The following is a 16,840-nucleotide window of genomic DNA, read 5'->3' on the forward strand; positions in this document are numbered from 1 at the left end:
ATAAGCCTACCTGACTTATTTGTGTTATATTTACCTAGTTCTATTCATTTGTAAATATATAAAAAATTATCTTCTAATCACAAAACTCTAGAGTCCTTTGTGTTCTTTTGAACCCAGCCCTCATGTTCTGAGGTTGCCAGGCTCTTCAGCCATCATTACAAATCACTAAGGCAAGGCTTGTGAACTCCTGCAGTGAACAAACCTGAGGGTGGAGATCCAATTTCCCAGCAAGGCTCTGCACAACTTAATTAAGAATCACCTCAAACCTTCACCTCAAAAATAAACAATTGCTAGGAATTCGCACCATCTCACTTTCTTCTCATTTCTTGCAGCCTCTCAGTTTTCAAGTATTTGTATTAACGTACTTGACTTAGAATGGAATTATTCTCCAAAAGCTAAAGTTATTCAAAAGAGAAAGTGGAAGTAAGTCTTTTACATAGGCTGTTTTGTTGCATGTTTTTAATGATTATCTTTAAAACAAAACGCCTTTTCTAACTGTAGCTTTATCTCTCTTAGGCAGGAGTTGATTATTGTGCACTCTTCTACAAGATTACATAACACTCACTTCCCAATTAAATTAACTTGTCCAAATATAAATAAGTTTTGGTTCCCATACATCAGATTACCAGAACATCCAATAACTCTTTATGGACCACTCTCTCCCAAGTGGTCCAAGAGTCCATGAAAGCGACTCAGGTCAAAGGGACCAGTGATATTTCAGTGGTAGACACTGTCAGTTGCTATCCCAGCAACTCCACTTCTTCCTTCTAACAGAAACTTGAGTTGTCCTCCAAGGAGCCATTTTGTTCAGAGAAGACAAGACCCATCTCCCTCTCCAGTGGGTGACACCCCACTGGCCAGAGCCAGTCATGGTTGTTTTGTATCTCCTGGCAAACATTTGGTTTGGCATGGGCATGTGACCCAATTCTGTCCAATGAGACACAAGGAAAAGTCTGCTGAGGGACTTCGGCAAATGTTTTCCTTTTCTTAAAAAGAGACCCAAGATAGAAAGGTTTCTTTTTTTCCTTCCTTCTGACATAATATGAGAGTGTGTGATGTCTGACACTGCTGCAGTTATCAAGCAACCATGAGGTAATCTGCTGTCACGCAGGGAATGGAAGAGTAGAAAGATGGTGAGAGTCTAGGTTTCTGATGATTTTGTTGAGTCACTAAATTAACCAACTCTAGAATAGTCCTACCTTACAGGTTTCTGATTATATGAGAGAATCAGCTAAGGAATGTATTAGTTAAAAGTAACAGAAACACCAATGTACAGAGGTTTAAAAAAATAAATTTTAATTTTTCTCTTTCAATATGAAGTCCAGAGGTAGGTACAGAGTGGGCTTGGAATATGACTGCCATAGGGTAATGTAAGAGGGGCTTATCTTCCAAGTGTTTAACAATATAGAAACAAAAATACAGGTTTATAATAGTAAACGGTGAAGGGATGTGAATTAGCCAGACCACAAAGTTTGGTCTAGAATGATAACTTGGGCTTTGTTTAAAGTTGTATTTACTTTGGTTCACTGCTAAACGGCCCAAAAAGCAATGCAAAAGATAAATATGAGTTCAAGGAGCAAACAAGTCAACACTGCTCCCTAGTATGATCCAGTTTCTCACAGAAGGACACCCAGAGTTATTTATACTCTAACAGAGTGAGGGATCCATCACATCAGAGGAAGACAGAATTTTGAGTTTCTGGCTTCTTATACTGTTAAGCTAAGGAGGAGCAGCGCAGGAAGCAAGAATCTACTCTGTTACCATAAAAGAAAAGAAAGTTCTACCAAGAACAAAAATCTTGTTAGACCTAATTCTGTGACCATTCCATGGCTGATATAGGATTTTAGAACTATATTGATAAACGACAGGACTAGATATGAAGAAGTAGATATAAAACAAGAAGGTAGATACAAAAACACCAGGTCCTTGGAACGAGATTCCTGAGTTGAGAAGGCTTAAGAACCAAGTCAGGGCTGTGCTGGATTTTGCTATGCTCTATTATAGAATAATCTCCAATGGATATAAAGCCCTCAACATTGAGGAGAAAAAAGGGTCATGCCACAGAGATTTTAAATCCATTAAACTTAGTTACTCAATATTTTTCCTATATTAAAATGAAAAGAAGCAATATGCAAGGAAATAAGTCAAGCTCCTGGCAGAGTTAATTAACCAAATGCTCCAGGGAACTCAGCAACGAGTGAAAGGAAACTCTAAACAGCAGTTACTGCCATAAAATCCACAAATTTAATACCCAACGAGGGGGGGCTACAGAGGATTTTAAAACAGTTGAATGTGCGCCTCATAGTATTTGAAAGCAAAAGAACACACTGATAGCATCAAGTGGCAGCTGACAGTAAAGGGACACTAAAAAAAATTGGTATTAAAAAGAGTCTGGAGTCATTTGGTGTAGGAGAGCCAGTTCTCACAGTGTGATCTCTGGATCACCTAGCATCTTAGCATCATCTAGCAACTTAGAATGCAAATTCTCGGCTTCTGGGGTGGAGGCCAGCAATCTAGCAAGTGTTCTCACAAGTGCTCCAGGTGATTCTAAGGCATGCTGAAGTCTGAGAAACACTGAGGTGGAGACAAGGAGTCCTAGCCACCAGACAGTGTGGTGAGGTGACCAAGTGCACCAGCTCTGACATCACACAGACCTGAGTTTGCATCTCAAATCTTCTACTACCAGCTGCATGAAATTGGGCAAGTACTTAAATCTTTAAGCCTATTTATAAGTTTACCTATCTTAGAGGTTCATTGTAGAGATTACCAATAACATTCATGAAACCTGCTTAATAAACAATATTAGCTATTATTTCATCATCAACATCTTCATAGCACTGTCTTAAGGCATGACTATGTTATTTCTGTGTATGAAGGCACTGAGTATTCAATGTTCAACATATTTCATAAAATAAAACAAGAAGGTGGGTACCATTTTATATCAAAATTTGTATACGAATGATTAAACTAATAACAACTCTTCTGTGACTCAATGTATTTGGCATTGTTCTAAATGCTTTACATATATTAGCTCATTTAATCCCATTTAATCCTCACAAGAACTCTATAAGGTAGATTCTATTATTACCCCCACTTTACAGTTGAGGAAACTGAAGCAAGAGAGATTAAGTACAGTGCCCAAAGTTACAAAGCTAGATACAGTAGAGTCAGGACTTAAACACAAACTATCTGCCTCGGTCTGCATGCTTAACCACTACGCTATACCATTTATCAAAGTTAAAAACAAATTTTGATGTTTAAGGCAGAAGTTTCAGCTGTCTAGAAAAGTACACTTACATGGAAGAGCCCATTCTCCAAAGGATCTGAAAAACAAAAGATCTTATCCTTATTTCTGCCACCTGCTCTATAAGCGTCTCTTCTGTATGCATTAAAGTCACCCAACTGAATCCACAGACAAACTAGTAGCCTGAAGAGTGGGATAGCTGCTCTCTCTAAAATGATAGGAGGAAACACAGGCAGGAAGAGCTAATGAGAAATGCAAACAGTGGGAAAATTCATTGAGTTTCTCAGCTTCTAATGTTCTCAGTACAAGGGTGTTCCAGGATAACAGAAGAAACTCTTACCCTCCGGCTGCAACAGTATCTCTGCTGTGTCTGAGTCAGATGCTCAGATAGTTGAATGTACCATGAGGAAATAAGAGAACAGGACTCTAGGGGAACAGGCTGCATTGCTCCGAATTGCACTCCATATGCCTGAGCAAGTTGCCTGGATGCCTATGTCTGGATGGGAGGAAGGTTCCTTGACTCCGCTTGACAGATTTTATTGGGTATTTGTCAGGGCTTTCAAAACTTCTCAGTGCTCAAAACAAGAGAGTTCAGACTCCAAAGTTGCAACAAAAGGAAGCAGTCTTTTGGACAGAAAGCTGCAAGACAGATCAATTTTAGGCTTAGCTCGTTCAATCTCTGGCTTTTGAATGCCTACCAAATTCTTTAGGCTTCTTCAAATTGACCAATTCAAATAATTCACTCATTGTTTCAACAATCTCAATTGTCAGTAGTTCCAAGACATACTGTGTTATGACGAAAAACAAAAAAAAAACAAAAACCTCCCTATTTACTTCCCAATGAAGTCTAAGATGAAATTGAGAGAACATGAGATTAGCTTTCCTTATTATTTTGGATGAAATATTCATTGGACCAGGTTTTTGGCAGAATGGAAATTTCAATAAGCATGCTACTCCTCTCATCACCTCTCACTGAAAATGGCATCTCATTTCTCACACACACATTCCCTGAACATCCTATCTAATAAGCTCTAGAAAAAGACATTGAAAAGGACATACCTCTGTTTTACTCTATAAATGTTTCTACTATCTAATCTACAGAGAAAAACTAGGAGCAACAAGATTTCTTGTAGGTCAGAGGAAAATGTTTCCTTTCACCATGACTTTTCATTTATGACAATATTAGGAATTTTTCTACAATGAGAAAATTTTCCATAGCTTTATATCCAACTTATCTGCAAAGAATTGCTAAAAGTGAAAGCACTGTGAGCTTTTACTAGATGTATAATAATATTAAAGAATTAATGTTCATTCATAATAGTGTTTTTGTTAAGTTTAGCGACTTTGATCTCAGGCAGGAACTAAGCTTCCTACATAACAGAAGAGGAGTATGTAAGGTCTAGAGTATAAATTACCTCAATGTCTTTTCTAACAAAGGTAAATTATTCAGCAGAAAAAGCTTTTTTAAATGTCATAAATTTAAAAAGAAACATCCTTTTATTCTGCATTTTATATAATACCTTTCAGTAACCCCCAAAACTCTCAATGAAGCACATTTCAGGTAGTTTTTACAGTTGTGTTCTGGGAATTGAAGAGATGGGGGAGTAATGGGAATTGTGGGTCCTCCTCTTAACCCCTTAATACTCTGTTAAAGCCAGTGTAGACAGGCCTAGACCAGAGAGATGTAACAGGTAGGTAACAGAGGCAGAGCTGAGAGTAGGCAAGTAGACAAGTAAGGAGTAGACCTGGAAAAAAAGAAAAAGAAACAAAACTTCTTTTCCAAATATGCAGAGTAGAATTACACTGTATGACTTATTAAAATTGTAAAACTAGTCTCCCCACTAGATACTACTAATACAAAAGGATAAATAGTAACCTTACAGTGGAGCAACCTGGCAGTTGCCACCAAGTGATCAAAGTTAACATCATCAGTAACAGGGTATCCACATCACGTGCCTCCTGATAGATGAACTAAGAAGAACACATCAGTCCTGTAGCATTCCTGCCAAAACCACAAGGAGACGTTAGACAAGCTCACACTGAGGGATATTCTATAAAACAACTAGCCTGTACTCTTCAAAAATGTCAATGTCATGAAATACAAAGAAAGACTGGAAAACTGGTTCAGATTTAAGGACACTAAAGGGACATGACAATTGAATGTAACACACGGTCTGGAGAACACTGTTGGGACAAATGATAAAATCTGAATAAGGTCTGTAGATTAGATACTAGTACCATTTTAATACTAAATTCCTGATTTTAATCATTCTATTGTGGTTATGTAAAACAATGCATCTGTTTTAAGAAAATACACACTGAATTATTTAGGAGTAAGTGGTATCATCTCAGCAAGTTACTCTAAAACTATTCAGAAAAAACAACAAAGAGAAAGAGAGAGAAGGATAAAATAAATATAGTAAAGTGTTCTTTGTTATATTCTAACAACTTTTTTGTTATATTCCAGCAACTTTCTGTACATCTGAAATATGTCAAAATTATTTTTAAAATTTATACTGTAAAACATTAAGGTAAATAGGATGTTTCCATAGTCCAAGGGGAAAGGAAGAAAAAACAGCTTAAGCCCTTCACAGGGAGTCTCTTTGAGGGCATACTCTAGTTTCTGTCTTGCTGTCCATTCTTCCTTTTCCCCCTAAATGCTTAAACCTTCAGTGCCAACTTCCATTTCTATCTAAGGAAAGCCTCATCCTTTCAAAACCAGTGCAATACACTGGACACAGTAACCTATTTCCCAAAGACTGAACAACTCAGTACAGAATGAAATAAACAGAGGGAGGGTTGTAGAGGGATGAATAGTAGTACTTTAAGGACCTGCCTGGTATGACATCCTGCCATTGGTGTGAGGCAACAACATGCCTCCAAATTCTTCCTGCTCAATTAAAAAGTAACAGTTGTATCAAACTTGCACACCTCTCTCTCTTTTTCTAACATGCTCACACACCCTAAGGACAAGGAGTGATTTTCAGAGACAACACAAAGTAGATTCATACTGAAAAAGAGATAGTTCCCTAAAAATGGAATAATCTTCACACAGTTCCTCTTTCAGCAAGGAGACAACACTTTTCATTATTAATGTGCATTCCAACCACCACTCTCATATTTATCCTCCAGTTTCCAAAATGCAGGGAGGGGCCTGCTGGTGAGTAAGAAAAATCCATCTTTTCAAACAACAGAACTGTCTGACCTTGTTTGCCAAATTATGGCCACCAAAAGACCCAGGGGAAACTATGGAATTACAGCTTTTCCATATGTTAGCCTAGATAAATATTTTAGCTTGTGGGTTCTCATAGGGGTCAGTAGGACAGCATACCATCATCTACCCCTAAAAACTGCAGGCGAGTTGTCGGGGGAGGGGAATATGGAGGGAGGATTTGAACTGCCAAGCGCCACTTCACCTCTAGGGTCTTTGTTCAATGTTTTCTCTTCTAAGAATCCATCTGCAACTTTAACATCTACTCTCTATTTCTCCCTTTGTTTCCATTCCAACTGCTACCACTCTCATTCTGGGTCCCTTGACTGTAAGCTTAGATCTTAAAACTAAAAGCGACCAATTAGAAAAAGCCTTGGAAGATAAACAAAATCCAATCCAATGTCATTAAAAGAACTATACACATGAGTGCTAACAGATAGGAAAAAATATGAAAAGAATTTAAAATAGAATCATACAGTAATAAATTAGTTGAAACCAATCAAATGGACCAAATGTGGACTTCTGAATATGGAGAGAAGTATTAAATAATGGATGACATGAATCTAGAGGAGTAAGGCCCATTGACAGCCAAAGATGTAAGAAAAATGTCAAGGGTATCCGTAGTTCTAGAGCTCAAGCGTCCCAGATGACACCTCTGATTAATCGTCAACTCAGCCAATTGAAAGTGTAACCTCTAAAGGGGCTTGGAACGCTAACCCTAAAATTGTCTGGATAACATAATTGTTTCCAAGAGAAGTAGTAGCTTTAAACCTGGCAAATTAAATATATATGATTAAATAAATCGAACCTATTGTACTAATATTCTTTAGTAAGGTTTAGAAATAACAAATGTATTTAAGAGAATTTGACCTATTACAAAAATATTTCATCCTTGTGATTCCAAATTAAATTGATGAGACAGTATAATTGATTTATATCAAAGATTTTATGTTGAAATCCATCAATATTAGAAAATTTAAGAAAACCTAAGACTTGCTTTTATAAGTTAAATTTATCTTATAATGGTTACTTTAGTACTTCAAAGGCTCTTTCAGATGACTAAAGGACTTAAAAGAAAACAAAATTTATCAACTTCCTAAGTGCAGTTTAAGATGTTTAAGGGGGTTTTAGTTTATGAATGGAATTAAACATTAATCAACCACCTCCTTAAAAGCAATTCTTAAAATTTTCTAGATTTTTTTTTTTTAAAGATTTTATTTTTTTCCCTTTTTCTCCCCAAAGCCCCCCGGTACATAGTTGTTTATTCTTCGTTGTGGGTCCTTCTAGTTGTGGCATGTGGGACGCTGCCTCAGCGTGGTTTGATGAGCAGTGCCATGTCCGCGCCCAGGATTCGAACCAACGAAACACTGGGCTGCCTGCAGCGGAGCGCACAAACTTAACCACTCAGCCACGGGGCCAGCCCCAAAATTTTCTAGATTTTTAAGTAGAATAAAATGATTAAGCTGAATTTCAAAGCTTAAGAAAGACCTATGTTTTTAACATACAAATTTAATAAATTGAAAATTCATTTTTTTTTTGGCTTACAACAACAAAGGTTTATTAGTCATTCACTGCACATGTTGGCTACAGCTCTGTTCTGAGATTTTTGTGTGTGTGTGATAACATTGGTTTATAACATTATGTAAATTTCAGATGGACAGCATTACATTTCAGTTTCTGTGTAGACTATATCATGTTTACCACCCAAAGACTAATTACCATCTATCACTGTATACATGTGCCCTATCACCCCTTTTGCCCTCTTCCCTCCCAGCTTTCCCTCTGGTAACCACCAATCTAATCTCTGTATCTATATGTTTGTTGTTGTTTTTATCTTCTACTTATGAATGAGATCGTATGCTATTTGACTTTCTCTGACTTATTTCACTTAGCATAATACCCTCAAGTTCCATCCATGCTGTTGCAAGTGGCAAGATTTCATCTTTTTTTACAGCTGAGTAGTTGAATATTAATTTTTAAAAATAAAGTTTGCTTTGGATAATCCTTTTGGGATCCAAAAGCCATTCTCAGCAACACAGGAAACTCCCATTGACAAGATGGCCACAGTAGCTTCCTAACGTGGTATGGACTTTTTCACTCATAGTGTAGTCTGTGCACTGTGATGTTCCCAAATGCTATTCCCAAAAGGCTATTATGCAACATCTCTCTTCAAAAATCTCTAGTTCTTTTATTTTTTTCACTTTTCTGATTTAAACAGAGAGAAAACTGAAATAGAAGATCTTTCTACGTTTTTGCTTCATCCCTTGCTTTGTGAGTCTCTTATTTACCCCTAAGATTCTACTTGTTTTTAACTAGAAAGTCACCTTAATAACTGACTACCTCATTAAATTAATTTCTCCCTCTGTTTTCTACTGTACACAATTCAATATTCTATTCAATAAGTATTTAATAAACTCTTTGCTAAGCCCCAGCAGTTTAAAACCTGTTTCATCAAACCTTTTTGTTTTAAGATGAAGAAAATTCTTTTTCTTATAAATATTTAACAACACAATTTGAACAAAACATAGTTTTGTTACTATGTCGATGAAGAACTCCAGCATTTTAATAATGCAACCTTGAGAATGATTCTGAGATTTATGGAAAAGTATGGTCAAGAACACTGGCTGCCTACCCTTAAATCCATTCTCTGTTTCCCCGTTGGTATCAGAACTTCAAATTTTATCTAGGTACATTGCTGGCTAAACAAAAAACTAAACTTACCAGCCTCCTTTTCAGCTAGGTATGGCTATGTGTCTAAGTTCTAGCCAATAAGATACAAGCATAACTTTTATGTGAAACTTCAGGAATGGATGCTTAAAGAGATCTGACTCAGCATGCTGGGGTCCCTTTTTATCCTATTCCTTTCCCCATCTTCCAATGTGGATATTATGGCTGGCACACCAGAAGCCAGCTAGGACCATGAGCTGACCTTGAGGATGGAAGCCATATGTTAGCATGGCAGAGCAGAAAGGGAAGACCTGGATTTCTGATGACAGTATAGAGCCTATCTTCAGACTTCCTTTATATGGCAGAGGAAGAAACTTTTACCTTGTTTAAACCACTGTTATTTGGGGGTTTTCCATTAAATGCAGTTAAACCTTATTCTAAATGACATAGAGAGGCATATTTGTTTTAACATTTTAATAAATATTACTAATAGCATTCTTGCAACAAGTCTCTTGAAACCAACAAATAGAATCCTGCATTAAAATTACATACCTAACATGTATGCCATTTGTCATACAATGATAGATTAAGTGAACTTGTGTTATTAGACTATACAAAGAAAAGCATTATTGAGGAAAATGCCTCTAGTACCTAAAATCATTTAATTTTATGCCACTCAGCAAAACAACATGGTGGGAGCGATAAAAGATAATAATAGTAGCTAAAATTTGTATAGGATATTGCAGTAAGTGACCTCACATACTCCTCACAACATTCCTATAAAATAGGCATTATAACTATTGCCCATTTTATAGATGAATAAATTGAGGCACAGAGAAGTTAAGTAAGTTGGCCAAAGTTTACCACCGGTTAAGTGGTAGAACCTGGATCTGAATCCAGTAGTTTGATTGCAGAGCCTGCATGTTAACCCACTAAGCTAATCTGAAGTTCAGAAAGGTTTTTTAATGACATTCTCAAGGTCAAACCACTAGAAAGGGCCAGAATCGAGACACAAACCAGGTCTTCTGATTCCACTTCTTTTCATTAAATCAGCATTGATGCCAATGAAGTTTTTAGATTAATCATACATTTTTTCAGACTGAAAGCTCTAGTAGCATTAAAAGATAAATAAAGCACTTTCAATAATTAAGCATATGCTCAAATATAACATAAATTTAGCATCTTTCAAAGGAAGTAACAAAGGTAACCTCCCTTCTCTCAATGTCAGAATTTCTGATTCAATAAGAAATTGACCCAACATCTAAAAAGTTCAAATATAGACACATCTATATCTATACTTATATCTATAAACTACACAGAGAAGATTATCTGTGGTTTTTTCCCAGATACACAGACTACTGTCCTTTACTCTCCAGAGTGCTAAAAATATTGCTAAAAATGTCTCGTATTACATACAAGCTTAATTTTTTAATCACCATTTCCTCTGCTAATTGAACAGATCTTTGTCATCTCCAGCTTGGTCTCTTTATTTCTAACCCATGCTCCATATTCTGTTACCACTACAAGGGTCTTTTTAAAACACAATTTTATCCTGTGTCCCCGAGCCTCTAATGACTCCCTTTCACTTTGTGCATTCATTCTGTCACCTCTGCTGATTTGCATGGTCCTCCATAATTTGGTTCCCATGTACATATTCAAATTTATTTCTCAGTATTGCCCAAGCTACGGGTCTCCCTTTGCCTCCCACACTGTCATTTTAGATCAAGAAGAAGTCAGAAGCCAACAGGGGCCAGAACTAGGCACAAGATTAAACCAACTGGCATTGGAAACTTTGAGAGCCTATGCAGGCAAGAGATGGCAGCTGCTTCAGTTGGAGGGTATATGGCTTCTGAAAGCATGGGAGGCAAGCTGGAGTCAGAATAGCATGGATCCAGGAACAGGAGGAAAGAGGTTCCAATTTTAACAGGTTGGGGTCAGTTTTTAAGAGTTCAGACCAAATAAAAAGTAGACAAGAGAAAACAGGCAGGCAAGTGGAGCTGACATTTAAAGTCGAGCACAGGCAAGCAGATCTATACAAAAGGTCCAAGGCGCTATTCTTGGGCTCTGCACTAGATCACTTCGCTCTCACCACCAATGTCTCCAGCTTCCGCAGGCCTTGAATCTACAGTCAGTTTACTTCCTTTATATCTTTTCTTTGCAGTGTTTCCCACCTGGCTTCTTTTCTTTGGGGCAAATACTAAAATGCAACCCTATGTTACGTATTGATTCTCTTTCTCAATGTGGTGGATTTCCTCAGAGTTCAAAGTTGGCAAGAATCTACAGTGACAAATGATTCCTCTTTCTAGCAGATACTGTTTCTGAGATCTTTTGGGGTCAGAGGAAAAAAAAAAAACCATTGTGATTTTCCAGTAAATCTGCTAAACACTGCAGTGAATTACGAACCTGAGAAGAGGATATATCATCCAAGAGGCCCATACACGACTGGCAAATATTTCATATTTGAAAGCAAAGGGTTATTTCAATTAATCAGGAAGCCATCTTGTTTGAGCTTGGCATTCTTTCTAAATGAAAAGTCATGGAATTACAAAATTGCATTTGATAATCATATTAATTATCTAACTTACTGCTATACTGAATTTTTAATAAAAATTATGGGTTTTTTTGTCTCTTCCAATACTTTTTACTTCAATATTATCACCTTTCCTCCCTGAGATAGCACCTTATGTGACAAGGCAAGAAAAAAAGAGTGAGATTTTCTTGGGATTTTCTTTTCATTTCCAATATTGGCTTTCTGGTCAACATCAAGGAAATATTTTATAATAGAATTTGTCTTCACTGGTTATCCTTTCCATATAACAAACATCACACTCTTTTCAAAATAAAAGCCATAACATCTAGTAGAAACAAAATGTTAAGGTACATTTGTATGTATCTTACAAATACACACATAAACAACTTTAAAGAGTTCCAGATGTAAGGGGGAAAGCCCAGAAATACACTCCCTTTCAGCTAGGTGTGGCTATGTGTCTAAGTTCTAGCCCATAAGATTAAGGACACTTAAATGAATCACAGGCATGAGAGAAGAGTATTGTAAGAATAAATACAGTGAAGTACAATCAATATATATAGGTGTAGACTATCTTTCCTTTAGAGTATGATATACAGTGGTGATTTTATACTTATTTATTTACATAATTATTTGATTAATGTAATAAGTTCTATAAGGGCCTGGAACCTATGTGTTGTAGCTGACCACTCAATCTCCAACATCCAGCTCAGTATTTAGAAAATGGTGGGCACTCAACAAATTGTGTTGAATACACGGAGAAAACTCATCTCTAGTAACACATAACAACAATACTAAAGGGCAAGAGGAAACTTTTGGAAGTGAGGGATATGCTTATTATCTTGAAGGTGGTGATGGCTTCATAGGTATATACATATGCCCAACCTTGTAAAATTCTACGCTTTAAACATATGAAGTTTATTATGTATCAGTTATACCTCAATAAAACTGCTTTTTAAAAGGTCACAATCCATGACAATATTATGCTAAATGTATTATCCATTAAGTTTATAAAGTATTTCACAATATTTTACAGGGGATCAGCACTACTGGAATGTTATTTGTTAACTTTTAGAAAAGAAACAGCACTATTAATTATTAATTTTCACTTCTAGGCTCTGGTAGCAAGGAAATTTTTGAAGTAAAAATCATATCATTTAATTAGTCCCTTACCATCAATTTGAAATTATGTTTGAATTTAAGATCTCAACACTAGGATTGTTTTCCCTTGAATGTTCATTTACTTCTTGAGTAAAATATTCTGTAAATGTTTTTCCTAAAAGACTGTGTGTGAATTGAATGTTATTTTAAATATACTGGAGGATATTTTTTAAAAATTTCTATTGAGCATCCTTTCACATAACACAACTCCATACTTTAAAACTCTAGTTTCATTTAAATAGGAGCAGAGTATTTTCAATTATAATGAAGAAAAAAATCATTGTACTTTTTTTGTTGGAAATTCCCAATATAAGAAGAAGATAATAATGTTTAAAGACATTATAACTTTGAATTAAAACCTTGCTAAGGTGTCTGAAAAGAGAATGATCATACAGTTGTGAGAAATGAATCACAGGCATGAGAGAAGAGTATTGATTTTATCACTAGGGGTAAGAATAAATGCCTGGATTACTCAATGACAATAGATTTAGAGCTTCTAGTTGAAATCAGTTCATTTTTAAAATTTAATCACTTAATTTTGACAAAAGCCAATATGGTATTCACAAGATTTTTCTGATATCAAGTATTGCCTAGTAAATACACTCTACATTATTTCATGTAAATAACTCTGGTAAAGTAAAATATTTGAGCATATATGCCTATAAACGGTATAATTTATTATCTCCTCAAACAGAATGCTACCTATTCTTCTACTAACTTCCAGTCTCCAATCTTAGGGAACCAGATCATTCACAGTACACATATTTTTCAGTTCATTCACTCATTCAACAAATATTTATTGATCCTGCACTATATGACAGACACTGTTCTTAAAGTTAGACAAATTGTAACAAGAAAGACAAATGTAGCAAGACCTATTTATCATAAAAGCCAGTCATAATGGTCTAGTGGTTAAGATTTGCAGTCAGGTTTCGTTTCCCAGTCAGGAAACGACACCACCCATCTGTCTGTTGTCATACCATGGTGGCTACTTGTGCTGTGATGCTGAAAGTTAGTCCACCTATATTTCAAATACCAGTAGGGTCATCTATGGTGGACAGGTTTCAGCGGAGTTTCCAGACTAAGACAGACTAGAAGAAGGACCTTTTCACTTTGGAAAAAACCGGCCATGAAAACCCTATGAATAGCAGCAGAGTATTGTTTGATATAGTGCCAGAAGGTGAGAGGATGGCACAAAAATACCTGGCAGGGTTCCACTCTGCAGTACACAGGGTTGCTAGGAGTCAGAATCCACTCCATGGCACTAACAACAAAAAAGTGATCATAAACAGGTAAACAAATAAAAAAACTTCAGATAGAGATAAGTGCTGTGAGAAAAATAGAACAAGGCAATGTGGTGGTGGCTAGCATTGGGGGAAGTGAGGCAATATTAGCTGGGGTGGGCTGGGATAATCCGAGCCCAATGACCAACTGAAAGAGTAGAGGGAGATGAGTCTGAGAGGCAGGTAAGGACATCATAAAGGGTTGGGGTTTCCTTCCAAGTGCCATGGGAAGCCACTGAAGAGTCTGAAGAAATGAATAAACAGATTTGACTTTTAAAATAATAATAACAATGGCTCCTGTGAGATAAATGGGTGACAAAAATAAAAGCAGGGGGATCAGTTAGGAGTCTACTGGAGGTGAGCGATGATGGTGGCCTGTACAAGAGTGGTAGAAGTGGAGATGAAGAGAAGTGGACAGAATTAAGATATATGTTAGAAACAGAACCTAAAGATCTGGCTGGTGTATTGGAGGGGTATGCACGTAAGGGATGGCAACAGAAAGAGAGCAGTTAAGACAGGAAGACTTGGGGAAAGTGCCTTACAATCTAATGTTATAACAATACCTTAACCATACACTATCCACTGAACCAATATAACAACTATGCACCAAAGGTAATAAGCATCTTTCCTTACAATAACCAAGTAGCTTTGCAATTTGATAGAATTTTATATCTTAACCTCAGTTTTAAACTAAAAGCTGTAATTATCTAAAATTTAAGATTAATTTACCCAATTATTTTGTACTTCTGCAAAAGAATTTATAGTGGCCAGCACTGTTCAATGTCTGCATTTCACGGTAGTGTGGTCATCAAGTTTCCAGACCTCAGTCTCAATCAGGAGCAGGGTTCTCACGCATGTCTATAACCATCTTTAGGCCACAAATTCCCAAAGGACTTCTGGCTGTATAATAAGTTAGTAAATTAGTGAGCATGACACTCTCACCTACTCGACTATGAGTTCCTCCCAGGGGACAAATTATTAATCCTTAGCACCCCAACCAACAACAAACTCAGGTAACATTACGTAAAGTGGAAACCCATCAAGGTAGGAATATCCTCTGACATCTCTTCTTGACTTTCTGCACTTGATAATTTTGTGGCTGACACCTCTGAAGATAATTTTTTTAACAGCTTTATTAAGATATAATTCATATAACACAGAATTCACCCTTTTAAAGTGTAAAGATTCACAATGAGAACATTTGTTGCAGTCAAATTGGTCTTTTTGTTTCTTCCAAATATATATGCTTTTCTACCATTCCATTTACCTCAAATATTCATTAAACAATCATTGTTGAGTGCTTGCTATATGCCAAGAATCCCTATCTGGAATGATGCCTCCTTTTCATTTCTACAGCCTTAAGCCCTACTTCAAGACCTAGCCCAACTCTGTTGATCACCCCAGCTCTTGGAATCTCCCCTTCTTTCAATGTCCGTAGTTGGTGCCCCTGGTCTATTTGGCATTAGGTATCAGCCATCTTGTTACATTGCTGGTTAATTTCCACATGTGCACAAAGCGTCCTTGTAACCTAGCATTCACCTAGCTCTGCACCTCACACCTATTATGCATTCAATGTATATTTTGCAGAGGATGATAAAAACTGGTCCTTGGAGAAGCTGTCCTTGAATAACCCTCTTCCTTCTAAGTCCATCAGCAGTGTAGTCATAGGATCTGAAAGTCTTTAAATGATCTTGCTGACATCTGAATTGTACTACAGATTCTGTGACAAGGTCATGTTGCTGGAACCAGGGTTCTCTGCCAGGGGCTGGCACACTGTACTTCTTACAATGGAAGATGAGAAGATTTGAGAGGACTTTGAAATCCAGCAGATGCAGATTAGTGCAATACCCAACTTTCAATCAGGTTTCTGAACCAATAAAAATGTGGGTTATTTCTAGCAATCAGGAATGAGCGGTTTTTCAGAAATGAATTAATTGTGATACTCTTACCCACTATGGACAAACAGATAGAAAAATCTAAGAAAGGATGCACAGTAAACTATAGACTACATCACGCATTTTTCTTCTCTATATGAAAGACCGTTGTCGTTTCCTGTATGAATGACATATGTTGTCAACTTTGTTGACGGGTTGTTAATGGGATGGACACACACACATCACAGACATATATAAAATGGATTGCTCTTTAGAAAACAGAGGTTATCTCTGGAACTCCCTTTAGTTAACTAATGGTTATTTATAAATAAGGAGAACTGAACTTCATTTGAAGGCTCACCAGGAATTACAAAGATGATTGCTTATAAATCAAATACTGTCATGCTGCTGTGCACTGATTTTGAATAAAAACTGGCTCTGGCTTTATAGAAAACTGTACCTAAAATATTAATCATAAAAGAACTGCATTTTCTCTGGTTTCTGTTCACTAACTTTTAAAGCTGAATTTTCACTATTTCCTTGTTGTACTTACCCTTTTAATTTTGCTTCAGACTCATGTTCATCAAGCCAGAGGAAGCCTACTTTATACAGGGAGGTCCCGGACCTGGAAGGAATAAAGATGGCCAGTGACGACAGTCCCAAAAAGGCTGTATGCTCCTTTCTTACTTTTAAAAGACCATACATATAAATCATGACCATCACTGAAACAAACACATTATCCTGAGTGCTGCTCTACCCTGCCATGTTTCATGAACACTGGGAATACATTTTCTTTGTTCTAATCCCAGCCCCTGAATCAGGGCCAAGTAGAGTGGGTTCTTCATAAATATGCATTAACCGCCTGACTCAGTA

At 36.7% G+C, this 16,840-nt stretch overlaps 1 protein-coding gene across 3 annotated transcripts in view; it reads right to left on the reverse strand.

Moving 5' to 3' along the window:
* LOC139082320 (uncharacterized) overlaps positions 1–16,840 on the reverse strand; it is a 32,930-nt gene that overhangs the window by 13,942 nt on the left and 2,148 nt on the right. For 2 of the 3 annotated variants that reach the window (XM_070612939.1, XM_070612940.1), the window contains exon 2: positions 16,521–16,592. In XM_070612939.1, coding sequence (XP_070469040.1) covers positions 16,521–16,592 — 72 coding nt within the window. Of the gene's footprint in view, positions 1–9,531; positions 15,961–16,520; positions 16,593–16,840 lie in introns of those variants that run through there. The other variant, XM_070612941.1, reaches the window with a different exon arrangement.

This window comes from Equus przewalskii, chromosome 3, assembly GCF_037783145.1.
Source record: "Equus przewalskii isolate Varuska chromosome 3, EquPr2, whole genome shotgun sequence".
NCBI lineage: Eukaryota > Metazoa > Chordata > Mammalia > Perissodactyla > Equidae > Equus > Equus przewalskii.